The following is a 27,578-nucleotide window of genomic DNA, read 5'->3' on the forward strand; positions in this document are numbered from 1 at the left end:
TTCAGAGGTTCATCAGTGAGTGCCTGGAAGTGTTATAGGCAAACAACAACAAAAAAAATGAAAAAAAAAAGTTCGTTTTTTTGGAGGAAAAAAAAATATATATATCGCTCGATAGTGCCAAAGCCTTTTTAAATTCATATTATAGTAGAGGTGTACGAATTTGATAGTATGGCTTCTTCTGCTTCCTGATTGGCATCACACTTAACTCAGAAACGTGAGCCACATTCAATCGGAAACGTGAGCCACATTCACTCAGAAACGTGAGCCACTCCCCTTCCTCTCCTGCCCCCCCTCCCCTCCCCTCCTCCTCCCGTCTCCTCCCTCCACCCTCGCCTCCCCTTCCCCCCCTTCCCTCCTCTCCCCTTCCCCCCCTCCCCCGCCCGGCACATCTGTAGTATATATATATATTTGTGACCATAGAGCTTTAATCTCAGTCTGCAAAGACTTGAGTACCACACGGATGCCTCCTAGGTTGGGGGTGATGTGTTGGTATAATTTATGCACATGACGTCAGTCATGTCATAGGGTTAGTGTGCTTCTTTGGTTAAATTAATATATGTATGTATATATATATATATATATATATATATATATATATATATATATATATATATATATATATATATATATACATATACATACAGTCACGTGAAAAAGTAAGTACACCCCGTGTAAAGTTTTGACTTTTTCAACATATTTCAACATACAGCTATTTGATCTTCATTTCAACAATATTGATAGATAAAGGTGATATAATATAACAAATATCATGAAACATTTACATTTTGTAGTCCATTGTATAATTTAAATAAACATAAATGCAAATTTCGCATGTGAAAAAGTAAGTACACCCCTACATTTATCACTACTTCAAATACCTAAAATTAGAATCAGGTGCACCAGCTCAGGTGCGAATGCTTAGAACGTCGTTAGAGAGGATCTTGGAGGAACCTGTCTTATTTAAACATCAGACATTTAGTTTGGTTTGCTCTTTGTTGTTGAAGTGTGCGGCGTCACCATGCCTAGATCCAAAGAGCTCTCTGAGGCCTTCAGAAAGAAGGTTATTGATGCCTACGAGTCTGGGAAGGGAATTAAAACGATCTGCAAACAATTTGAAATCAATCATTCGACTGTCTACAAGTGGAGAAGATTCCAAACAACTGCCAACTTGTTCAGGCCAGGCCGCCCCAGCAAGTTCAGCCCGAGAGCAGACCGCAAGAGGCTGAAAGAAGTCTCTAAGAACCCCAGAATGTCATCACGGGACCTACAGGTAGCTCTTGCCACTGTTGATGTCAAAGTGCTCGAGCCTACCATCAGAAAGAGGCTGCACAAATTTGATCTGCATGGGAGGTGTGCCAGGAGGAAACCTTTGCTGTCCAGAAAGAACATCAGGGCAAGACTAAAGTTTGCCAATGAACACCTAGGCAAAGACCAGCACTTCTGGAACAATGTGCTCGAGACAGATGAGTCAAAGGTAGAGCTATTTGGCCACAGCACCAGAAGACATGTTTGGTGAAAACCAAAGACAGCATTTGACCACAAAAACCTGATACCAACTGTAAATCATGGTGGTGGAAATATTATGGTTTGGTGCAGCTTTGCTGCATCTGGTCCTGGGCAGCTCACCATCATAGAATCCACTATGAATTCTTCATTGTACCAGAGGGTGCTTGAGGATAATGTGAGGCCATCTGTCGGAAAGTTGAAGCTCAACCGAAGGTGGACCTTGCAACATGACAATGACCCCACACATACCTGTAAATCCACCAAGGAATGGCTGAAAAGAAAGAAATGGAGGGTTCTGGAATGGCCAAGTCAAAGCCCGGATCTAAATCCCATCGATATGTTGTGGGGGTATTTGAAACGAGCTGTGCATGCAAGAAACCCCTCAAACATCACACAGCTGAAAGAATTCTGCATGGAGGAGTGGGTAAAAATTTCTCCCAGTCGATGTCAGAGACTGGTAGACAGTTATAAGAAACACCTGCTTGAGGTTGTTTCTGCTAAAGGGGGCAATACCACCTATTAGAGCCAAGGGTGTACTTACTTTTTCCACATGCGAAATTTGCATTTATGTTTATTTAAATTATACAATGGATTACAAAATGTAAATGTTTCATGATATTTGTTATATTCTATCACCTTTATCTATCAATATTGTTGAAATGAAGATCAAATAGCTGTATGTTGAAATATGTTGAAAAAGTCAAAACTTTACATGGGGTGTACTTATTTTTCACGTGACTGTGTATATATATATTGTATGTATGTATATGTATATATATATATATATATATATATATATATATATATATATATATATATATATATACATGTAAATATATATATATATATATATATATATATATATTGTTACTGCCCAGGGTTCGGTTATACTATGAGGGGGTTAGCCTCCATTCCCACCGAATAACTTCGTACTTCAGCACGTTGCGAACCAGAAGCTACGAACGCCAATTGGTCCGTCGCACGATAGCAGGGTCCAATCGTCTAACTCCGCTTACCTGTACCACGTGATGGTTTCAATTGGGGAACGTACCCTACGAACCTCCGGTGGTGTACCACTTTCTTCTGTTCCTGGATGGAAATTGAGATGGCTGAACAACCATTGGTACTAGCTGAGCAATGGCAGACCAATGGAAGAAAAGACATTCACCGACAGATAGAAACGGAAACGTTTAACGATTTGATGTATTTACAAATATTTACAGTGAAACTTATCGATAGGAAAGATAACGGGGCAAGAAGCAGGACCTTAGCCTATTCTAGGCCTTATTATGATCACTATGTATAAACACAACATGCCAGCACACATTCACGGGGAAGGGGGAGGGGAAAACAAACGTTGGGAACCTGTTGCAAAATGGTTACAAGGTTACCCGATGCTTCCCCTCGCGACACCTTTTGTCTCGACCTCACCAACGAGCACCTGGCCGGCAAATGGCAGTCCCCAACACGAGCAGGTGAGAAGTGTCGGGAACCGTGTAGAGTGAGTGTCAGGGAACCGTGTAGAGTGAGTGCCAGGGAACCATGTAGAGCGAGTGTCAGAGAACCGTTTAGAGTGAGTGCCAGGGAACCGTGTTGAGCGAGTGCCAGGGAACCGTGTAGAGCGAGTGTCAGGGAACCATGTAGAGTGAGTGCCAGGGAACCGTGTTGAGCGAGTGCCAGGGAACCGTGTAGAGTGAGTGCCATGTGGAGTAAGCACGTCATGATCTCGTGCAAGGTAAAGTGAGTGTCGTGCACACGTGCAAGAATGAAACAGGCCAGGCGAGTGAATTACGTGCAGAGGCAAGGTGAACAATGTCCTCGGCTGGATAGAGTCCAAAAAACACGTGTATAGCCATTGGAATCCAAGGCTAAGTCATGCAGGCACGTACTGAGGCCTGTGAGGGTCCGGTCAAGATAGGATGCACACGTGCTCAGTGAAACCAGCAAAGAGGGATGTATAGAAACCATGTGAGAGAGAGAGAGAGAAAGAGAAAGAGAAAGAGAAAGAGAAAGAGAAAGAGAGAGAGAGAGAGAAAGAGAAAGAGAAAGAGAAAGATAAAGAGGAAGAGAAAGAGAAAGAGAACGAGAACGAGAAAGAGAAAGAGAAAGAGAAAGAGAAAGAGGCAGGGAAGAGGAAGAGGAAGAGGAAGAAAAAAAAAGAAAAAGAAATCATGCAGGCAAGTGCTGAGTGAACCCAGCAGAGAGAGATAGAAAACACATGTGCAAGGTCTTTTGTCCAGCCTGTGCCGAGGGGGTGGGGGCGGTTTGAGAGTGTCCTGGTTCCTGATCGGTGGAGCCCATCACTCTGCCCCCGCTAGCTCTCTCGAAGGGACGCAGGCCCTGATTGGTGCATATCCCAAAGGTCTTTGGTTTGTCCTCTGTCCTTCAAGACTTTAAATCAATCGTTGGATGCAACCTTTGTGCATCTGCCTGGTAAATTATCCCTTATGAGTGGAGGGCCTGTCTTTCCTTTCCCCAATGAATAACATACTAACCCGAAATAAGGGGAAGGGGCGAAGATAATGGTCTGCTTTGAAATAACTATTCTAAGGGACCTGTATGGAGGATGCCATTATTTCTTAGTGGTTTCCCAAAACCGCAATAATATATATAAAATCGGAAGAAAATTGAATAGCTTCAAGTAGCAGACGTAGCTTCAAGATGATCGATCTTGAATTTTCAGACAAGCTTTCGGCCAACAAAGGCCTACTTATTCTACAAGAACAGCAGGCATATATGTATATATATATATAAATAAATAAATATATATCTCTACGAGCTTGACTCGGCTTGCCACACTCGCCTCACCACGCGTCGTTACAGAGGAATGGGCTTGCTTTAGCTGAGGATAATGACTGTACCTGAGTTGCTGTGTTGTCATAATTTACACCAATCATAATACAATTATTTTGCACAAACCTATTTGTAGTGTTTGTGATATTACATTTTATAAACAATTTAGGTTGAAGATTTAGGTTGAAACAATATGTAAAAATTGAAAAAGGAACCCCTCAGCACATACATACGGGAGGAGTAGGTGCAGATGGGAAGTTTGTGAAAATTACACCTCACCACCATGTAAATCAAAACACCTCACCACCACGTTATTAAAAACACCTCACCACCACGAAATTCAAAACACCTCACCACCACGAAATTCAAAACATATCACCACCACAAAATTCAAAACATCTCACCACCATGAAAATAAAAACACCTCACCACCACGAAATTCAAAACCCTCACCACCATGAAATTCAGAACACCTCACCAACATGAAATTCAAAACACCTCACCACCACGAAAATAAAAACAACTCACCACCAAGTAATTCAAAACACCTCACCACCACATAACTCAAAACACCTCACCACCAAGTAATTCAAAACACCTCACCACCACGTAATTCAAAACACACCACCACGTAATTCAAAACGCCTCACCACCACGAAATTCAAAACACTTTACCACCACGAAAATAAAAGCACCTCACCACCACATAATTCAAAACACCTCACCACCACGTAATTCAAAACGCCTCAGCACCACGTGATTCAAAACACCTCACCACCACGTTATTAAAACACCTCACCACCATGTGATTTAAAAACACCTCACCACCACGCCATTTAAAAACACCTCACCACCACGTCATTTAAAAACACCTCACCACCACATACTACACCTCACCATCACCAACACAAGAGAGATACCTCACCACCATGTGATTTTAAAAAACCACAACGTTATTAAAAACACTTCACAACCACGGAAACAAAGTTTGAGGGAGTCGTTAAGTGACAACACAGACACTGCCCAGATGTGTAGATATATAGATAAATGACTGTACCCGAGTTGCCGTTTTGTCATGGTTTAAACCAATCATAATTCAAACAATTATTTTACACAAATGTATTTGTAATATACGTGATATCATTTTATAAACAATTGAAGTTGAAAAAAAAAAAATCCCCAAAAAATTCAAAAAAATAAATAATAATAATTGGAAAATCTTTCAAAAAAATACCCTTAGGACATACCGACGGGAGTGATATGTGCATACCAGAATTTGGTACGATTTCACAAAAGTTTGAGAAAGTAGTTCAGTGACGAGACAAGACAAGACATGACAACACAACACAGGACAGGACAGACGCTGCACAGATATATATATATATATATATATATATATATATATATATATATATTTATATATATATATATATATATATATATATATATATATATATATTATATGTATATGTATATGTATATGTATGTATATATATATATATATATATATATATATATATATATATATATATATATATATATATATATATATATATATATATCGAGATACATAATTACACACTGGATATAGTTTTACGGTTTGTGACCTTTTTCTTCTTCCTTCCCCCACACCCCCCTGTGAGTTAGACCAAGTGGTTTGGTCCATGTGTATAAAGCCTATGATTGGCTGTGGCCTGTGGGGCGGGGAAGTGGCCAGGAAGGTGATTCAGAGGAGTGAGTGGCTATTTTGGAGGAGGGCTTATGGCAGAGTGCTTTTTCGGGGGTTGTAGTGTCCAGCTGCAATCTCTCCACCTGAAGGGTGACGTTGATCGAACTCTGGCTGCCTACCACTGGGGGCCTGCCTTGGGGCCTACTCGTGGACTTGCCTACTCCTACTCTCTCGTGCTGGGCCTGCCTTGGGGCCTACGGTTGGGCCTGCCCCCTAGCCTACTGTTGGGCCTGCTTTGGGGCCTACTCGTGGACTTGCCTACTCCTACCCTCTCGTGCTGGGCCTACTGTTGGGCCTGCCCTGGGGCCAACTGTTGGGCCTGCATTGGGGCCTACTCATGGACTTGCCTACTCCTACCCTCTCATGCTGGGCCTGCATTGGGGCCTACTGTTGGGCCTGCCGTGGGGCCTACTATTGGACTGCCCTGGGGCCTACTGTTGGGCCTGCCTTGGACCGGCCTACTCTTGGACCGGCCTACTCTTGGACCGGCCTACTCTTGGCCCTGCCTACTCTTGGCCCTGCCTACTCTTGGACTGGCCTATTCGGGTTTTTCCCTCCTTTCTCCCTTCTTGGTTTTATGTGTAGGAAGAGATTTTCGTGTGATAATCCATAAATAAAGACAGCGTGATTGAAGGCTTGGCTTGGTGTGCTTCAGGCCGTAACAAATTGGGGGCTCGTCTGGAAGCTGAACCCGGGACCTCTCGCACCCGAAGTGAGAATCATACACCTAGACCCCTCCCCCCCTTAAAGAAGAAAACTTTACCCCAAGAAAAGTTTTCTTTTGCAAAGGCAGGATAAACAGTGCGAGCATAAACTTAACCCAGCATAAACAATGCAATAAACAAATAGCCATCTCTCCTTGTGACATTTACAGGTATCATAGCTCATGTGCAGGGGCACGAAAAAAAACCTATTAAGCTCGAGATAGAGCATCTGCAATGACATTATCTCGACCCGAAATATGTACAATTTTCAAGGGGTACGGCTGTACTAAAAGCCCCCATCGGAAAAGGCGTTGATTCGTCATCTTGAACTTTTCCAGGAAAACCAGAGGATTGTGATCAGTATATACGGTAACATCGCTTGAGCCATTTGTTACATATATTTCAAAATGCTGTGGAGCCAAAATCGGACTCGAGGCCTCTTTCTCGATAGTAGAGTAAGCCTTTTGATGTTTGTTCAGCTTTTTGGAGAAGTAACTTACTGGCTTTTCAATACCCGACGCATCATCCTGAAAGAGTACAGCTCCCACACCAACATCGCTTGCGTCTATTGCTAGTTTGAATGGCTTCCCAAAATCGGGAGTGGCCAATACTGGCTCATTGGCCAGAATAGCTTTCAATTTGTCAAAAGCCTTTTGACAGGATTCAGATCACACAAATTTTTCATTTTTCCTCAACAAGTTGGTTAGGGGTACCACGAGCGAGCTGTAATTTGCACAAAATTTCCTGTAGAACCCGGACATACCGAGATACCGAAGCAATTCTCGCTTATTGGTGGGGGCAGGAAAACCGGCAATCGCTTGGGTCTTGGCCTGTCGAGGGGATACTTGACCCTGACCAACAACGTGACCGGGATATGTAACCCTAGCTTTGGCAAATCCACTTTTCTTGAGGTTTACAACAAGGTTGGCATCGGTAAGTCTAACAAACAGTTCTCTGAGATGTTTCAAGTGGTCTTGCCATGTATCACTGTACAGTATGACATCATCCAGGTAAGCTACACAATTTGGAAGACCCCTTGTAACCTGGTTCATTAACCTTTGGAAGGTAGCAGGTGCATTTTTCATCCCAAACGGCATTAGCATACACTGATATAAGCCATCTGGAGTCACAAAGGCCGAGACTTCCTTTGCCCGGTCAGTCAAAGGTACTTGCCAATAACCTTTAAGCAAGTCTATTTTGCTAACATAAGCAACCTTACCTACCCTGTTTATGCAATCTTCAATTCTTGGGATGGGATACGAATCAGTGCGGGTTACCACATTCACCTTTCGATAGTCTACACAGAATCTTACGGAACCATCGGGCTTTGGTATGAGTACAATGGGCGAACTCCAGCTGCTCTGACTGGGTCTGATGATGTCATGCTCTAGCATAAATTGTACCTCTGCACGAACCCTAGCTAGCTTGTCAGGATTTAACTGATAGGGGTGTTGTTTGATGGGTCTAGCATTCCCTACCTCAACATCATGGGAAGTCAATGAGGTGCACCCAGCCTCATCAGAACAAAGATGGGCATACTCACCAATTAGAGCAATTACATCATATCGTTTATCCTCAGGAACATGAGCTAATTCAGAGTCCAAATGTGTCAACACCTCCGAGTTTGATAGCTTAGCCCCCAAGGATTCTTTCTCAGGTTGTTGCAGAACGACGCTGTCGGATTCGCTCGAGTCAATATCTGGATGGTTTATATGACCTACCAACTTAGCTAGCCCAACTGGCCGACCGAGGTCGGCCTCACGCTCATAGTACCTTTTAATCATACATGTGCCATGTGCCATGTATTAACATGGCACACCCGGCGGGGTTTCCGTCTGTCATGGGTCCGCACCACGTAGTTCACCTCACTCAGCTTCCTTTCGACCACGTAGGGACCGCTAAACTTCGCCGATAGTGGCTCCCCAGGCAGAGGTAGTAAAACTAGCACCTTGTCTCCAGGCCTAAAATTACGAGCTATCGCCCTCTGGTCAAAACGGGCCTTCATCACTCGCTGAGATACTTTCAAATGCTCCTGGGCGACCTTGCAGGTGGTGGTAAGTCTTTCCCGGAAAGCACATACGTAGTCCAGAAGGTTAGGGTTCTCAGTCTCTTCGATGAATCTCTCATTTACTACTTTTAGAGGGCCCCTAACCTCATGGCCGTACACCAACTCAAATGGGCTGAAACCCGTAGATTCATTCGGGGTATCCCTGGTGGCAAACAACACAAAACAGATTCCTTTATCCCATTCTTCAGGATACTCCATACAATATGCCTTCAACATCGTTTTCATGGTCTGTTGGTATCTCTCAAGGGCTCCCTGGGACTGGGGGTGGTAGGCCGACGACTTTAACTGCCTGATCCCTAGCTGGTGTATGACTTCTTGAAATAGACCAGACATAAAATTCGAACCTTGGTCAGATTGCACCTCCTTTGGCAAACCATATCTGGTGAAAAACTGAACCAAGGCATCCACCACCACCTTAGCAGTAATCCTTTTTAAGGGGACAGCCTCAGGGAATCTAGTTGACATGTCCATTATGGTTCGAACCAATGCAATAGGTTTAGCGGAGCCTCCCTTCTTCTCCTCCCTTTGAAATTTCCAACAATTGGACTTTAGATGTCCCCTCTTTTTGCAGTAATAACACGTTGGGGCCATTCCCCGGCGAGATGCCTGACTCGACCACTCCAACCGTCTACTCAGAGACGGCTGCACCAATGGACCACTATGGTCGGTCCACTCCCCCTCTGACTGGTCCTCACTAACCCCCTTCTTGTTATCCCAGGTAGTACCATAATGAGGAAAACCAAGGCCTCTCTTATGGGTAAGTTCATAATCATCTGCACCAACAGCAGCTTTTTTCAACTCACCAACATTATGATCCGTAAGGTGTGTCCTAATGTCCAAGGGGATACTGTTCCTAAACTCTTCCATCAAGTTAACCTCCCTTAGATTACCATAGGTCCTATCCACTTGTAGAAAACGATACCACCGATCAAAACTCATTTCCTTCCCCCTCGCCAATTCAACAAATGTCTGCCCAGCCTGTCTTTTCAGGGTTCGGAACTTCTGCCGGTACGCTTCCGGAACTTGCTCATAGACTGACAACACAGCCTTTTTAACAGCCTCATAATTTTCTGACTGATCCTCCGACAGAGCTGAATACAATTCCTGGGCTCTCCCTATGAACCCACTTTGTAGTAGCAGGGTCCAGTATTGTACGGGCCACTGAAGACGTTTTGCTATCTTTTCAAAAGACAGAAAAAACGTTTCCACCTCCTCCTCGTTAAACTTGGGAACAAGCCTAATGTTTCGAGCCACATCAAAGGAATGGGGGAGATCATTTTGACTCCCACCTGAATCGATGGAAACGGGTTGGGCCGGTCCCACCTGCATTTCTAATTTTCTTAACTCAAACTCACGTTGTCGTTCTTCTTTTCCTTTTTCAAACTCTCTTTGCTGTTCCTTGTCTTCTAACTTTAGTCTGAGCTGTCTTTCTTCTGATTCCATCCGGGCCAATTCCAAGGCTTCACTCCTCAATCATACCCACGGTTCTAAACCCATGCGACTGACAATAGCTGAAACAATCTCCGCCTTTTTCATGCTAGATGTCCCACTAACCCCAAGATGATCAGCTACAGCTCATAACTCCACCTTACGTAACAGTTCTACATCTTGCACTGATAGCCCCTTCTTCTCCAAAAATTCCTTCACTTCAAAATCCATCTCCTCAGCCATGGTGTACGACTGCAGTAGACGTACCAGCACCGTAAACAAAAGTCAAATTATCTGCCAATGAGAAAACTTACAAATGCAGGAAAAAAAAAATCCAAGACAGGTATCATATAAATCAGCTCCCGGACGAGCCCCCAATTTGTTACGGCCTGAAGCACACCAAGCCAAGCCTTCAATCACGCTGTCTTTATTTATGGATTATCACACGAAAATCTCTTCCTACACATAAAACCAAGAAGGGAGAAAAGAGGAAAAAACCCAAAATAGGCCAGTCCAAGAGTAGGCAGGTCCAAGAGTAGGCCGGTCCAAGAGTAGGCCGGTCCAAGAGTAGGCCGGTCCAAGAGTAGGCAGGTCCAAGAGTAGGCCGGTCCAAGAGTAGGCCGGTCCAAGAGTAGGCCAGTCCAATAGTAGGCCGGTCCAAGGCAGGCCCAACAGTAGGCCCCAGGGCAGGCCCAGTAGTAGGCCCCACAGCAGGCCCAACAGTAGGCCCCAAGGCAGGCCCAGCATGAGAGGGTAGGAGTAGGCAAGTCCACGAATAGGCCCCAACGCAGGCCCAACAGTAGGCCCCAAGGCAGGCCCAGCACGAGAGGGTAGGGGTAGGCAAGTCCACGAGTAGGCCCCAAGACATGCCCAACAGTAGGCTCCAGGGCAGGCCCTATATTAGGCCCCAAGGCAGGCCGAGCACGAGAGAGTAGGAGTAGACAAGTCCACAAGTAGGCCCCAAGGCAGGCCCCAGTGGTAGGCAGCCAGAGTTCGATCAATGTCACCCTTCAGGTGGAGAGATTGCAGCTGGACACTCTACAACCCCCGAAAAAGCACTCTGCCATAAGCCCTCCTCCAAAATGGCCACTCACTCCTCTGAATCACCTTCCTGGCCACTTCCCCGCCCCACAGCCAATCATAGGCTTTATACACGGACCAAACCACTTGATCTAACTCACAGGGGGGTGTGGGGGGAGGAAGAAGAAAAAGGTCACAAACCATAACAATAGACAAAGCTCTTTCTAACCAATCCCTGATATAAATGTCTATTGCTTTTTAAATGGCCGAGAAAGCTGAAAGTTTACATAATGATAAAATGTGAAGCCAACATCACAGGAAAAATCATAAAACCATTGAAAACCTTCCATAAACAAAAATATCTGCAAATAAAGGTCAGCTTGTGCAGCCAACGTCTGCTCACTGTGAGTCATGTGATATGTATAAAAAGTATAAATATAACTACATGTTTATACATGTTGTTACGGATTCGTCACTTCCGTTGTTGTGGTTCTCATCCACTGTAAACATTTTTGGTTGCATGTACTATTATTGTTATCGTTTAAGTGAAATAGAGATTATTGTTTTCAAAAGGTAAAAAAAAGTGAGATTCAGACATTCGTGGTGGAGTCTCTAGTGGGACAAGGAACATGGGAAGTGGTAGCCTTGGATTGGTTACCCGAGGAGAAAGGAAATGTGAAGCTCCGGAAAATGGAGATGCAACTGCAGCGCCAGGAAAGGTTAAAAGAGTTGGAATGGAAAGCCGAGGAAAGAAGAGCAAAGGAAAGAGCAGAACAGGAATGAGAACTCGAGGAAAGAAGAGCAGAGGAAAGAGCAGAGGAAAGGAGAGCTGAAAAGGAACTCGAGGAGAGAAGAGCAGAGGAAAGGAGAGCTGAAGAAGAAAGAAGAGCAGAGGAAAGAGCAGAGGAAAGGAGAGCCGAAAGGGAGTTAAAGGAACGTGACATGGAGTATCAGAAGGAACTTAAACTCAAGGAGCTGGAATTACTGGGAGAACGGAGAGAAGTAGTATCCATGCCGGCTAGTTCGACAACTAGTGAGAACTCTTGGGATGATGGTAGGCATGTGAGGCTGGTTCCACCCTTCAATGAAAAGGAGGTAGCCAAATTTTTTTAAACATTTTGAGAAAGTGGCTCAAATGCTAAAATGGCCTGTGGGGTCCTGGACTATGTTAGTGCAAAGTGTTCTGGTGGGTAAAGCTCAAGATATATATTCGGCTTTACCGATTGACCAATGTGCAGATTATGAGATAGTGAAGAACGCCATTCTCAAAGCCTATGAATTGTTCCCTGAAGCTTAGCGGCAAAAAATCAGGAATGCCAGGAAGAGGGAGAGTGAGACCCATGTGGAGTTTGCCAGAAATGAAGGAAACCATGTTTGATAGGTGGTGTGACGCGAAGGAGATTGGGAAAGACTTCAACCTGTTACGACAATTGATTTTGGTGGAGGAATTCAAACAGTGTGTCCACGTGGACATTAAAGTACATCTGAATGAGAAGAAAGTACCAGAGTTGTATGAGGCAGCAACAGTGGCAGATGACTATGCCTTGACACACAGGATGGGGTTCCACAAACCTAACTTCTCGCCTAGAGTTAGCCAGGGGAGTTATGGTAAATCAGGTTTGGAGAACAGATTTTCATGGAGGCAGCCGAGAGAGGACTATGGGGACAAATCTGATACCGCGACTTTTATGGGTCAGAAGACTACAATTCCAAGACAGACTTATCTTCCGGGGGGCCCGAGGCAGACCACGAGTTTTTCCTCCGGGCCAACTTGCGCTTTTTGCAAGAAACCTGGGCATTTGGTGTCCCAATGTTATGCCGTGAAAAGGAAATCAGGGGCGGAGTCAAACTAGTGCAACTCCGAATGCATTGGCAAATGCGAGAAATCGTCCTTGGAGGACAGTGCCTTGTGAAGGTTCCCATGCCAAAGTTACGGCATCACAGAACGACCTTGTTCAAGAGGGTTACAAACCTTTTATTTCAGAGGGGTTTGTGTCACTGGATGGAGACTTAACGAACCAGAGACCTGTCAGGGTATTGAGGGACACAGGAGCACATCAATCTTTGATGCTTGAGGGCATTTTGCCATTGTCTGAGAAGACGGCAACTGGTGTTAGTGTTCTTTTACAGGGGGTAATTTTACAGGGCTATGTTAAAGCTCCTCTTCATGTCATCCATTTGAAGTCTGATTTGTTGTCAGGACCGGTCACCGTAGGTTTACAAGCCACTCTTCCTGTAGAGGGAATATCTTTTATTATCGGGAATGATTTGGCCGGTGGTCGAGTTTCTGGTAATCCAATGTTGGTTGAAAAGCCCAGTATGGAAAATAACACCGCACAGTTAGAGCAGGAGATTCCGGGTATCTTTCCATCCTGTGCAGTGACCCTTGCTATGGGTAGGAAGCGCTCTGAAGAGAAGGAGAAGGAAGGTGATGTGGATTTGGGTTCCTTAGCGATATTGGAGGAAAAGTCTGGAAGAGATAATAGGAAAGGGAGTGACATCAAGGAACCGAAGAAAAAGGTGGCATCTGGAACAAAAGAGGAAATGGAGTGTCCGTTGGAGACATCTGCGAACGAGGCTGAACAAACGGTGCTGGTCCGAAAGAGACTTGTTGAAGAACAACAAGGAGATTCGGAGCTCCGGAGTTTGATTGATAAAGCCGTTACAGAGTAAGAGGCTATGAAGATACCTGTTGGTTACTTCATGAAAGGGGAAATACTAATGAGAAAATGGAGACCACTGGAGGTGCCAGCAAACGATGAGTGGAAAGTTCATTACCAAATTGTGGTGCCACCGCCGTACCGGAAGGAGATATTGAGTTTGGCGCATCAGACACCTTTGCCCGGGCACCTTGGAGTGAACAAGACCTGTGACAGAATATTGGTTCATTTTTTTCTGGCCAGGATTGCGACGTGATGTGGCGGAGTTCTGTAAATCTTGCCATTCTTGCCAGCTGGTGGGAAAACCGAATCAGAAAGTCCCATCCGCACCTTTAAAACCAATTCCAGCTTTTGAAGAGCCATTCAGCCGAGTCATTATTGACTGTGTAGGCCCTTTACCGAAAACTAAGGCTGGACGTCAGTATTTGCTGACCATCATGTGTGCTTCCACAAGGTTCCCAGAGGCAGTGCCTCTTAGAAAAATTACTGCAGCAGTTATTGCGAAGGCCTTGATTACATTTTTCACTTTGGTTGGCCTACCTAAGGTCATCCAGTCTGATCAGGGTTCCAATTTCATGTCAACGCTTTTTCAGCAAGTGGTACACCTGTTGGGAGTGGAGCAAGTAAGATCAAGTACTTACCATCCCAAGAGCCAAGGGACCTTGGAAAGGTTTCACTAGACATTGAAGAATATGATCAGAACGTATTGTTTTGAATGTGACAAGGATTGGGATTGAGGGAATACCCTTATTGCTGTTTGCTATGAGGGAATCTGTTCAGGAGTCATTGGGGTTCAGTCCTTTTGAACTTGTGTTTGGACATGCAGTGCGAGGACCATTGAAATTGGTGAAAGAACAGTGGCTACAGGAGTCACAGTCAACAGTGGTAGAGAATGTGTCAACGGTTAGGCACAGATTGGCAATGGCTTGTGAAGTTGCGAGAGGAAACTTGAAAGTGACACAGGATAAAATGAAAGTGAGACGTGACAAGAAATCTCAGATAAGAAACTTCAGTCCTGAGGACCGGGTGTTAGTGTTGCTTCCTGTTCCAGGTCATCCACTACAGGCTAGATATTTCGGTCCCTATGCAATCGAAAGGAGGGTTAATGAAACAGATTACGTGGTGACAACTCCCGACCGACGGAAAAAGCGGCAGATGTCATGTCAACCGACTGAAGAAATATCATGAGAGGAAGCCTGTGGAAAAAATGGTTCCTGTCTCACCTGTCGTGCCTGTAGTCGGGGTGCAAGAGAATCCAGAGGTTGAGGCCGGTGTGAAGTTTGATAACTTTGATGACCAAGCTTGTCCCAGATTGACGAACTCGGAAGTGTTGAGTCATTTAGATGAGAAATTAGGTCATTGACGAGGGAACAACAAGGACAACTATCCGGCCTAATTTTTGAGTTTGCACATTTGTTCACAGATGTACCTGGTCGTACTGACTTGGTATATCATGATATTGAGGTGAGTGGAGCCACTCCTGTGAAGCAACACCCCTATCAGATGAACCCTGTGAAGATGGAGTATCTTCGGAAGGAGGTTCAGTATATGTTGGAGAATGACATCATCGAATCAAGCAGCAGTGAATGGAGCTCACCATGTGTGTTGGTTCCAAAACCCGATGGCAGTTTTCGCTGTACGGATTTAAAACGGGTTAATGCAGTGACCAAGACCGACTCATATCCCATCCCGAGGATTGATGACTATTGATAGAATAGGCCCAGCTAAATTTGTAACTAAATTTGACTTGCTGAAAGGGTATTGGCAGATTCCTCTTACTGATAGAGCCAAGGAAATCTCGGCTTTAGTCACACCAAATGGGTTGTATGAGTACAAGGTTCTTCCCTTTGGATTGAAAAACGGGCCTGCTACATTTCAACGGCTGATTAATAAGCTTATTGCAGACCTTGAGGGGGTGGAGGCTTATCTGGATGATGTCATCATCCACACTATGACCATGGTAGATCATATTAAACAAATTCATGCATTTTTCAAGAAACTGACCGAGGCAGGGTTGACCATCAACTTATCTTATGTGAGTTTGTAAAGGCACAGGTGGTGTTCCTAGGCCATGTAGTAGGTCAGGGTCAGGTGCACCCGGTGACAGCCAAGATAGAAGCCTTTTAGTAAGGTTCACTATGTTTTTTCGTTCAAAATCATGGTAGATTAGCAAACCTATACATTTTTGGAAACGTTATTACATGGAAAATCTGAAAATCAATGTTTACATTTGCCAATTCCGACCAATTCGATTCGACCAATTCGACCAATTAACCAATTCCATTCGACCAATTCGACCATTCGACCAATCGCTTCGATCGACCATTCGACCATTCGATCGATTCGATTTGATTCGATTCATCGAATTCGATTCGATCGACCATTCGACCAATTCGATTTGCCAATCAATTTGACCGACCTTTGCTTGTGTGGAACGGACTGTGAAAACGATGCGGACTATATTGTCGGATACGACACACAGGACAGTGATGACGAACTCGAAATGGCATATTCTGTAATCGTGTATGTTTGATGCCATTGACTGCCTGTGTATATTTTGTCATTGACTGCCTGTGTAGATGTGAAGTTATACTGACTGCATGTGTATATATGATTTTGCTGACTGCCTGTGTATGTTTGGTGATATGAATTATTGTGACACATTTTGATGTTATTAACTGCCTGTACAAAATGATAACATGTATTTGATTATGCAACTTATCGCGAATATAAAGACAGTATTTTGCAATTCAAAACCTTTGATTCGTGTCTTACCATTCCCCATAGCACTAATTTGATACTTTCATTGGATTCCTTGTCCCTGAAAATATAGGTTTAGTATATTTTTAAAAGTTTTTAGGGTAATTAGAGGCAGAAATAGAACAAAATATGTATTTTACAGTGGCCATTTTGAAAATCCAAAATGGCCGCCATACAGGTATCTCTCCAAATGTAAACATTGATTTTTAGTTTCCTTATGCTATAGTCTTTCCAAAAATGTATAGGTTTGCTAATCTACCATGATTTTGAACGAAATATAATTTATTGACATAGTGAACCTAACTATTTGATCGCTTCCAAGTTCCAAAAGGGAAGAAGGAGCTTATGAGATTCTTGGGTATGGCTGGTTGGTACCGGCGGTTCTGCAGGAATTTTTCTGATGTGGTAGCCCTTTAACGAATTTGCTGAGGAAAGAGACCAAGTTTGTTTGGGATGACAAATGTCAGGCTGCCTTTGCCCACGTCAAAACAATATTAATGAGCTCTCCTGTCCTAGCAGCCCCGGATTTTCAAGAACCATTCAAGTTGGCCATTGATGCAAGTGATGTGGGGGCTGGGGCAGTTCTATTACAGGAAGATGAGGATGGAGTGGATCACCCGGTGTGCTACTATTCCAAAAAGTTTAACAAACACCAGGCAAATTATGCCACCGTGGAAAAAGAGACCCTTGCTCTCCTGCTAGCGCTTCAGCATTATGAGGTGTATCTAGGAACTACTACCTTTCCTATAAAAGTCTTCACTGATCACAACCCCTTAACCTTCATTCAAAAAATGAAAAATAAAAATCAGAGGTTGATGAGATGGAGTTTGGCTTTGCAGGAGTTCAACTTGGAAATTGAGCATGTAAAAGGCAGGGACAATGTCGTTGCTGATGCTTTATCCAGAGTGAACTAACTTTGGAAATTCCTGTAGGTTGTTTGGAAGTTTTGTTGCTTTATTTTGGGGAATATTAATTATTGTTGCTCATGTGAATTGATCATTTGGGGGGTGAGTTTTACTTTTGTTTGTTAAAAGAGTTTTTGCATGCAAAGAAAGTTTTCACTATGTTCGAACTTTATTTCTTGAGGGGGGGAAGTGTTACAGATTCGTCACTTCCGTTGTTGTGGTTCTCATCCACTGTAAACATTTTTGGTTGCATGTACTATTATTGTTATCGTTTAAGTGAAATAGAGGTTATTGTTTTCCAAAGGTTAAAAAAAAGTTGGTGTTTTAAAAGAAACCGGAAACCGGATCGGGAACCGGACGAAGAAGACAAGGAAGAAAGAGGAGGAAGAAAAATAAGAAGAAGAGGCGGAGCGAGTGAGGTCGGAGAAGGAGCCGAGCTGCGTTGAGGTTTTGAGCAAACGCTGGCGAACGAGGGTCACAAGTGAACTTTGGGGTTTCCTGGGAAAGGGATTCCTGCGACAGAGTTGTTATCGCTGTGACAGATAAACCTGCGTGACAGGTTTTGCGGTTGATTCCGAAGAGAATCATTGAAGTGCCGTTACGTCTCGAGAACGGACCGTTGGCCATTTTGCCTCGCGCTGGATTTTCGCATCGCTCCAGGTTTTTCACCTCACTTCAACCATTTCACCGCATCCAGACGTAACCTGGTGTGTGTGTGTGTAACGTGGATTTTGAGTGTGAATTTGCGGTTCGCCGATTGGGAGCCATTGAACATCCATACCCGAAGGTGTGATTTCCCAGCCGCCTCTTGAGGACACTTTTGCCTATCTTTTTCAGTGTGACTGTCAACCGAGCAGGATTCTGGTCTCGATACAACATCGTTCTGACGATCATTGGAGCGTGGATCGACTTTGGTTTGAAGCTGGGACAGAGACATTGGGAATGTTATTTTCGCTCACTTGGAGCACAGTGAGTTATATTGTACGAAACTGATGGTACCATCATAGGAATGATATATTGGTTGTACAATTGATTAATATTGTTATTGTACTGTTATTCTTGTGTGACCTTAATACAATACTTGTTTGTTGATAACAATTGGTGTGGTTTCACCATTGATCTTTGACACACAGTATAACACATCTTTCTGCCGTGACTCCTCTCGCCTCTCGGGGCTCAGAGGTACACCGTGACCGGGGTTTTAGTTAGGCAGTTAAGAGGAAGCATCGTTCACTTTTTCAGGAAAGCACCAAATTTGGCACAGATGTAGTATGGACCTATACAATTGTTTTCCTGAGGGGCGCCCAAAAATTCAGAAAATTCAAAAAATCAAAAAAAATGTCCTGGATGCTGTGAAAAAGGGGAGAAAACGGGTATTGATTCGCACTGTAGATTCTGATATTATGGTCTTGGCAATAGCACACTACTTTACCTACCAGTCACACGGTGTGGAGGAACTCTGGATTGCCATTGGCACTGGTAAAAGCTACCGCTACCTTGCCATCCATAAAATTGCCACCGGCCTTGGCCGCAGGAAGTCCGAGTCTTTGCCATTATTTCATCCCTTCACTGGCTGCGACACAGTGTCATTTTTTGCCCAAATTGGGGAAAAGACAGCCTGGAAGGCTTGGGAGGCATACCCCAGCATCACGCAGACTTTTCATGCTCTCGCTTATAGGCCATCTGTGGACGCTATTACTATGGAACTACAGAGCATAGAAAGATATGTTGCCATCCTCTATGACCGGACTACCGAGATAAAGACAGTGAATGACATGCGCCGACACTTGTTCACGAAGAAGGCAAGAACAATTGATCACATTCCCCCAACAGCAGACGCCTTCGAACAACACCTAAAACGTGCATGTTTTCAGGCTGGACACGTATGGAGTCAGGCACTTGTGCCCTACCCAGGACTTCCATCACCAGCTGATTGTGGCTGGATGAAAACAGGGACTTCTTGGACACCAATTTGGACCACAATACCACTGATACAGGAGGCATGTTCAGAGCTTACAAGCTGCCATTGTAAGTCGGCCTGTAAAGGCAACTGTAAATGCTCCAGGGCAAATCTGCCCTGCACATCACTGTGTGACTGCGATGGACAGTGCTTGCAGTACTACGCGTCTGTGCGAGAGCCTCCACCTTTCAAGTGCCCACAATATTTTAAGTTAAAACTGCAACTGTGTGTAACTTTGTGATTAATTAATACCATTCCATTGTTATCAGAGACCAATAAAACAATGTGTATCACTTGGAATTGAAATTTTACCTAAAATACTATGAGAGATTCAAGGAAAATGGAAACACCATGGCGGCCATCTTGAAATTAAAGATGATGGATGCCAACCTTTATGCAATTGATCCCATTGGATTCAGAGACCATGAAAACATGGGGTAAGACACTGGAACTGTGTTGTTATCGCTCATAGTATAGAAGATATTGAGGGAAATATGTCACAGAGGGCGGTCATGTTGAAATTCAATATGGCGGCCACCAGGGGTTCCGGAATTTTTGGGCGCCCCTCAGGAAAACAATTGCCTTAGGTCCATACTACATCTGTGCCAAATTTGGTGCTTTCCTGAAAAAATGAACGGTACGCCCTATTTTTCGGTCTTAACTGCCTAAGTATTTGGGGAGGAGCACGTAACAATGCATAAAAAAATGTAAATATACAGACTTGGCATTTAATATGAAATATATATTTTTTCTTGACTTGGGTTTCCTTTCTGAACTCAGAATATCAATCTGGTGAGTTTCTTTTACGCTTCGGTGATTTCTTTGTTAAAAGAACCATGTCACTGATTGTCTGTCACAGCATGAAGTCAATAACAGCATTATATCACAGGTGGCGTGACAAAATGTACGGACAGGTACATTTGACGATTGGCTTCACAATCGGGTATATAAGGGTTGTTGCGTTCTATATTAGTGGAAAACAACTGCTGCACGTCTACAAAAGTTATTGCCGCTTCCTCTGGAGATGGTCCGTCAACTCGACAATGCTGTTTGTCATGGAGTGGTGGCTTTACGAAATTCCGGCATGAAACAGTGTGCTATTGCTCGGCAGTATGGCACCACTCAAGGTCAGGTGTCAAAGATCCCGAAACGAAATGCTCAGAGGGGTGTCCCTCCTCCAATATCGAGGCCAGGACGTCCCCGGAGAACCACAAGGAGGGATGATCGCCAGCTGCACCGGTTAGTCCGCAATGGCCGTACCAAGTCAGCTAATCGGCTTAGGGCTGAGTGGCAGCAACTGACAAATGTGCCTGTATCCAGAAGGCTAGTCAACCAACGACTGGTTCAAGCAGGCTATCGTGCCAGGCGTCCCCTGAGAAAGCCATGCCTGACAAGACAACACCGCCAGCGCCGATTGCAGTGCGCCAGAGAGCACTGTCAATGGCAGCCAGGACACTGGAATCACATGATCTTCAGTGACGAGTCTTGATTTCTGGTCTATCGTCAAGATGGCCATGTCCGAGTGCTCAGCAAGTGCATGAAGCCTACAACGAAGATTCTATAGTGCCAAGAGTCCAAGCTGAAGGTGGTGGGGTGACCGTTTGGGCTGCTTTTCATGCAGGGGGCAAAACTGACCTGGTTGTTCTGAATGGAAACCTGAACCAGTTCAAGTACAGGGCCATTCTGGAAGAAACATTGCTTCCATTTGCTCGTGTAGCCTTTCGAGGAAACTTTGTCTTCCAAGATGATAATGCATGGCCTCATCATGCTCGCATGATCCAACACTTTCTTGCTGACCATGGTGTAGAGCATATGGAGTGGCCTGCCATGTCCCCGGATATGAATCCGATAGAGAACTTGTGGGCAGAAATAACGCGTCAAATCAACCACTTGGACGAGCAGCCGACCTCTGTGCGTGAATTGCAGCAGGCTATTGTCACTGCATGGCAAGCGATTCCTGTCCAAACCTTGGCAAATCTCGTGAACAGCATGCCTCAACATGTACGTGCTCTCCTGAATGCTCGTGGGGGTTACACGACGTACTGAACTGTAATTTTACTGTCCGTAATCCCAGTTGTAATTTACCTTTTGTTTTTGTTAAAAAAAAAATTGGCTAATGTGCAAAATAAAGAAATACTTCTGGAAAACGTTCAGAAGTTTAACACAGTACTGTCCGTGAATTGAGTTCAATAGCAGTTTACATCACTTTCAAGGATCAATTTATTTGCTTTGAAATGTCAAATGTGGTTTTTGTTTCTTTTAAAGGTCACATTAACAAAATCTAGAATAATTTCAACATAATTCCAATGAACTTTTGGTTCTAAGTCAACTTGAAAAGTAAGTTCACCCCCACAAAAAAAATATTCCATATTAAATGCCAAGTCTGTATATATATATATATATATATATATATATATATATATATGTATATATATATATATATATATATATATATATATATATATATATGTATATGTATATATAAATATAAATATACATTTATAACTCGAACAATGTGACTGTGTCGCCAATGTCTGGGTGGAGGATCACATTTATGAAGTTTTGTTTTGATCGGATAAGGTTAGTTTTTTCTATCCAAAATGGCTGCCAAACTAAGTGACCTACGACATCATTTTCAAACTATTTGCAACAGTGCTGTTAGATGATAATTGTAAAATTTTGCATCGAAAGGGTGAGCGGTTTCAGAGATATAATTATTTAATATTTTCCTTCACTCCAATATGGCTGCCAAACCAAGTGCTTATGATGTCATGAATTTAATATTTCAATACAAATAAGTCATAGATCATGTGCTTGCAATTTCAGATTTTTAGGATGAGGAATTTGATTAAAACTTTTTTGGCTGGTATACCACTTCACCCATGATGTCATCATTATCATGCTTTTGTTCCCCTTTGGGAGTATTTGACAATGTGCCAAGTTTCTAATTTTTTCCATTCAGTGGTTTCCGAGAAATAATTGTCATTACTTGCTTTTAATCCAATACGGCTGCCATACCACGTGACCTATGACGTCACAATTATCATAAAAACATTCTGCCTGGGTGTCACTCCTACCCTGAAAATTTTGTCTCAATCGGACATATGGTTGCTGAGAAAAACGAGGTTTAGCTCGTACTGATGGACGTGTGTATGTACGGAAGGATGGACGAACGGACAGACGGACAGAAGGAACAACCCGAAAACATAATGCCTCCGGCGAGTTTGTCGGCGGAGGCATAAAAAATATAAATATAACTTCATATAAATTTAACATATATATATAACATATATATATATATACATACATACATACATACATACATACATACATACATACATACATACATACATACTGTTACGGATTCGGCCCTAATGATTGTTGTTATGATTATTGTTGTTGGTTCGAAGTATTCTGGTGATTGTGGTTGAAGGGAAAGGGTTATTATAGTTAAAAGATTTAAAAGCACTCCTGGTAAAATGTGGCCGGAAATCCGGATCGTGACTGGAAGAAGAGGACGTGAGAGAAAGAAAAAGGAGGTGTTCTGACGAAGCTCCGCACCTGGCGAGGGCGAGCTTACATGGCGAGAGAACTTTGAGTCCAGGAAGGGAATCTTGAGCGATTGGGGATCGCTGGAATTGTGGAAAAGCCGGCGAAGCCAGGTACAGATGTGATTCCGGAGAATCTTCGCCTAGCAGCGACGGCTCGAGGACGAGCCAGCCGCCATTACTGGGACCTCGCGCGTCGTTCACGGAACTTTGGGTTGGCCGCATCCGCGGGTCCCGCCATCTGGTGATTTACCGAAATAGGTGTGCACTAAAGCGGCGTCGGAAGATTGCCCTGTGGTTCGTTGACGGAACGGGGAAGGTGCACATCCGGATCGCTTATTTGGGATTCCTTGTCCACGGTCAGGTTGCTGTTGGATTAGACCACGTGACGGTCCATGCCTTGCCTCCACCGCCGTACTCGCCTCTTCACGTCTTCGCCTCATCTCCGTTGAGTTATAGAGACATTGAAGGGTTGGGCTCCATTCACTGGGAGCGCGGATCACTGCCGAGCTGCTACTGAGCTGGGACTGGGATCTGTGAGTTTATGTTACCATCTTGAGATTAATTGTGTGATTGATTGCTTTCATTGTTGTATGGTTTCCTGTGTGCTTTTAATACAATCTGTTCAATTGTAATCTTTGGGTGTGGTTCCACTATTGATTTGTTTTTGACACAGGATAACATTTTTTTTTTCTGCCGGGGCTCCTCGCGGGGTTCGGAGGTTTACCGAGACCAGGAGATCGGTGAGCACCCCGTAACAATACATACATCTATCTATAATTCCAGCAATCTCTGTGTGTCTGTCTGTGTGTCTGTGACCGCTGTTTCTCGACAACCACGGGTCCGATATACTTTTAACTTGCCAGGTATATTGCTGGGGACCCGAGGATGTGCCTTTTCAAGGTTTCATATTAATCGGACAATTACTTACCGAGCTATGTCCAAAAAACGATTCAACCAATCAGAGAGCAGCGAACGATCGCGTGTGCCGAACGTGGCGGGCACACTCTGCCTCGGATGGCACATTTGAGAGCGTATTCATTTATTTCACGTTTGCAAACTATGTTGGCGTTAAACTATGTTTTACAACTAATAAAAACGAATTTGCGATTCATTCGCTTTCCTGCGCGTTTGTTCACGCGATGGCGATTTCTTTACCAAACTCCGGAAGCCGTTCGCTTTGGACCAAACCATTGCATGTAAATAGAGGGGGGGGATTGTCACCACTCGCAAGCCGTTCGCTTTGGACCAAACCATTTCATGTAAATAGAGGGGGGGGATATAATTTTAGATATAGATATAGTACGGGCATGCCCTAGTATATATAAACAAGACCGTAATCTTACAGCAGCGTAGCTGTGCTTGTAAAATATTATGAACCACAAACACATATGATTAGCTTTTTCAAAAGTCGCTAATGCTGTTTATAACATTAAACAAAGAAATTTGGAGGAATCCCGACATCCGTGAGGAAAGTTTTACTTACAGAACTGAGGGAAGATATACTGTAATCTATATACCTAACAAAGAGTTGGGTACGTACCGTTTTGTTGGAAGAGACGTCACGCCGATGCTTTCGATATTTGGGTCACTTTAACAATCGGTTTGTTTGTGTTTCACACTGAATGAAAAACGTCAAGGTAGAGCAGGGCGATTGTGATATATTGCAGGTTCGACGATATGTTCGGCATGAACGGCATTTAAATCAAAATGGTGGTGTGTGGCGAGTCAGCCGCCGTAATGACATCAGACGTAATGACTTATGACACCCCCCTGTCATGTGACCAGATCCTCAACTCTGATTGGTTTATGTTTGATGGGACATACATACATACATACATACAGATGGCCAAACACTGTTCTGGACAGCTTTGCCCTATTATATGGGCTATGACATAAATAAAAAAAAATTATATATATATATATATATATATATATATATATATATATATAATATATATACATATCTAAAATAAATAAATAGAACAATATATATATATATATATATATATATATACAGTATATCTATCTATATATATATATATATATATATATATATATATATATATATATATATATATATATATATATATATATTGTTACAGTTTTTAGAACCTTCACTAGTAAATTTTAGTTAATGTTTCCCTCATAAATGATCCCCTGTAAATATCCCCATCAATTGGCTTTATTAAAGATCGCACCCTAGTTAGTCCATGTACAACACGTAGAAAACCATAGGACCTCTCTGTAGTTATTTCATTATTATGTGTTTCAGTTAAGGATCTGTTCCCAATAGTTGAATCTGCATTGCATTAATCAAATAAGATAGGCCCCTTTCAATTTTTCCAATCATCTCTCCTGCTCGTCAAAGTGCAGTAACAGTAGGATAGCGTTCGCTGCCGTTTGCCTTGGGCTGTTGTTAGGGTTGTTAACAATCCTTTGGTGTACACCAAGCCGCCATTACGCACGCGGTCTCAAGCTGAGGAAAAAGGGGGCGGAACCACAAGAACAAGGTGTGGCACATGAACTCATCATCAGAGGTAGAGCCAGCGAGCCCTTGCCGGCCAACCAGCGCCGAGGTGAGCCGACCGGTAGGCGTGTCATCGGAGCCTTGATACAACAACGGACAATAAAAGTGGCTGCAAGGGACTGCTTCAACAGATGAGGTGAGAAGGTGCAGATGAGGTGAGAAGGAGTTCGGGTCGATGAGCTGGAGCGGAACTGGGAGTGTGCCACGGATGGCTTTTGGTACGAGCTGCGCCACGAACTGCTGATGATAACGGACTGCGCAGGCAACCGTTGATGATACGAACCTTGTTTGAGAGAGAGAGAGAGAGAGAGAGAGAGAGAGAGAGCGCGTTGGCACGAGCCACATATTACATACGCCGTATCCCAGTCTCCCCGATATATGTAACGTCCGCTCGCGGTCCACGATACACGCTCGCTGCCTGCCAGGGTTTCCCGCCATGACGCAAGTCCACTCCTGGAGCCGGACCTCAGCGCCCTACCGTCTGCCTGGACCTTCTCTTCCTTCCAGCCATTCCTTCCTGCCATTCCCTGTCGTGTAAGTCTGTTTGTTTGTGCGGGGTTACAAAATAAGACTGTCTTAAGGCTGCCCTGTGTACCTTCTTCTTCTTCTCCTTGTAAATGCCTTTCTTTCGTTTCCTCTTCATTTCATGTATATAATTAATAAATATCTGGTATTCCTTTACTTTGATTTCTTCTTCCCCCGATCGCTTTAGTCCTTTCCCGCTTGAGTACCTGTGGTGCAATTTGGCCAACCACTATAGTCAGGTTTAGTCTTTTGTTAACGGCATGAGTCGCAGCTCGCTTCGCTCGGCGCAATCCAATCACGCTGCGGCCCGGGTGGGAGTGTTTCCTCGCTTACGGCCAGTGGTGGTAATTAGGTAGTAAGATGGGTTGGGCTTACAACCTTACTCACCACCGACCGGAAGTGACGTCATACCCCCAGGACCGGTCGGATGGCCAGCTTAACAGGACAAGGGGATTAACCCCCCCTTGCTAACGGGAGTGCCGTCCCCCGGATCCATAACAATTGGTGTCAGGAGTGGGATTTGGACCCGAACCAAATCTTTAAAACATCTTTTAAAAAATTGGTCTAAATTACGAGCGGCCGAAATTTTGTTTAACATCCAAATTCAAATCGTGCCATGGATGATCAAGGCGATCGGGTGCCGGTAGGGGAGAATGAGGAGGTAGAGGCGACCCAGGACCCCAGGGAACAATTGGGGGTAATGGAAGAGGGGGTTGGAGAAGGTGCGGTAGCGGGGGTTGCGGGTGCACAAGATGGCGGCGCCTCGCACATGGCGGCGAAAGCCAACCCCATTGTGCAAATGAGTGCTGAGGAAATGCAGTTGCTCATGACACAAATCCTAGCACAAGCGAAAAGAATAGAAGCTAAAATGGACGCCATGCTAAATGAAACAGGGTGTGATACGGAAAAATTGAGGGCAGAGTCAAAAAGGGAGGAATCCAGGGGTAACATGGAAGCATTGGGGAAGGACATTGAGATGGACCGCGGATCGGGCGGAAAGGTTGCGGGGGTACGCGACGAGGTAACGTGACTCGAGGAGCACGGCTTGAGCGAGGTGGAGCAAGGCGCAGGTAACTGGACCGGGGTAGAGATCGCGACACGGGGTGTGAAAAACCCAATGGCCGCCGAATTGGACAAGGCAAATGCATGTGAGCCCGCCGTCGTCGAGCTGAATAAAGAAAAAGAAATAATCGAAATTGGGTTGGAAGAGATGCCGGACTTAGAGGTAAAGCACTCGCGGGGTGAAGAAATGGATAATGCACAAAGTCTGGATTTGCCTCATGATGCTGTGCTTATTAACCCCAATAAAGATTTGCAGGTGGTGGAGGAACGAAGAAGAAGAAGCGCCCAGGTGAGTCGGCCTGTATATTGTGCGGGGAGATTTTGCAGGAGAATGTTTGGCGCGAGAGGGTTTCTCACGCGCTTGGGATTGAGACGGCACC

At 44.1% G+C, this 27,578-nt stretch overlaps 1 protein-coding gene across 2 annotated transcripts in view; it reads right to left on the reverse strand.

Moving 5' to 3' along the window:
• Positions 1-27,578, reverse strand: part of LOC137432240 (homeobox protein six1) — a 117,941-nt gene that overhangs the window by 63,270 nt on the left and 27,093 nt on the right. Inside the window, exon 2 of one of the 2 annotated variants that reach the window (XM_078781440.1) lies at positions 10,999-11,400. The exons of the other annotated variant lie outside the window; for it this stretch is intronic. Within the exon in view, the coding sequence (XP_078637566.1) occupies positions 11,376-11,400 (25 nt within the window). The 3' untranslated portion in view covers positions 10,999-11,375. Of the gene's footprint in view, positions 1-10,998; positions 11,401-27,578 lie in introns of those variants that run through there. 2 annotated transcript variants of the gene reach the window in all.

This window comes from Myxine glutinosa, chromosome 1, assembly GCF_964187855.1.
Source record: "Myxine glutinosa chromosome 1, kmMyxGlut1.1, whole genome shotgun sequence".
NCBI classification, from domain to species: Eukaryota; Metazoa; Chordata; class Myxini; order Myxiniformes; family Myxinidae; genus Myxine; species Myxine glutinosa.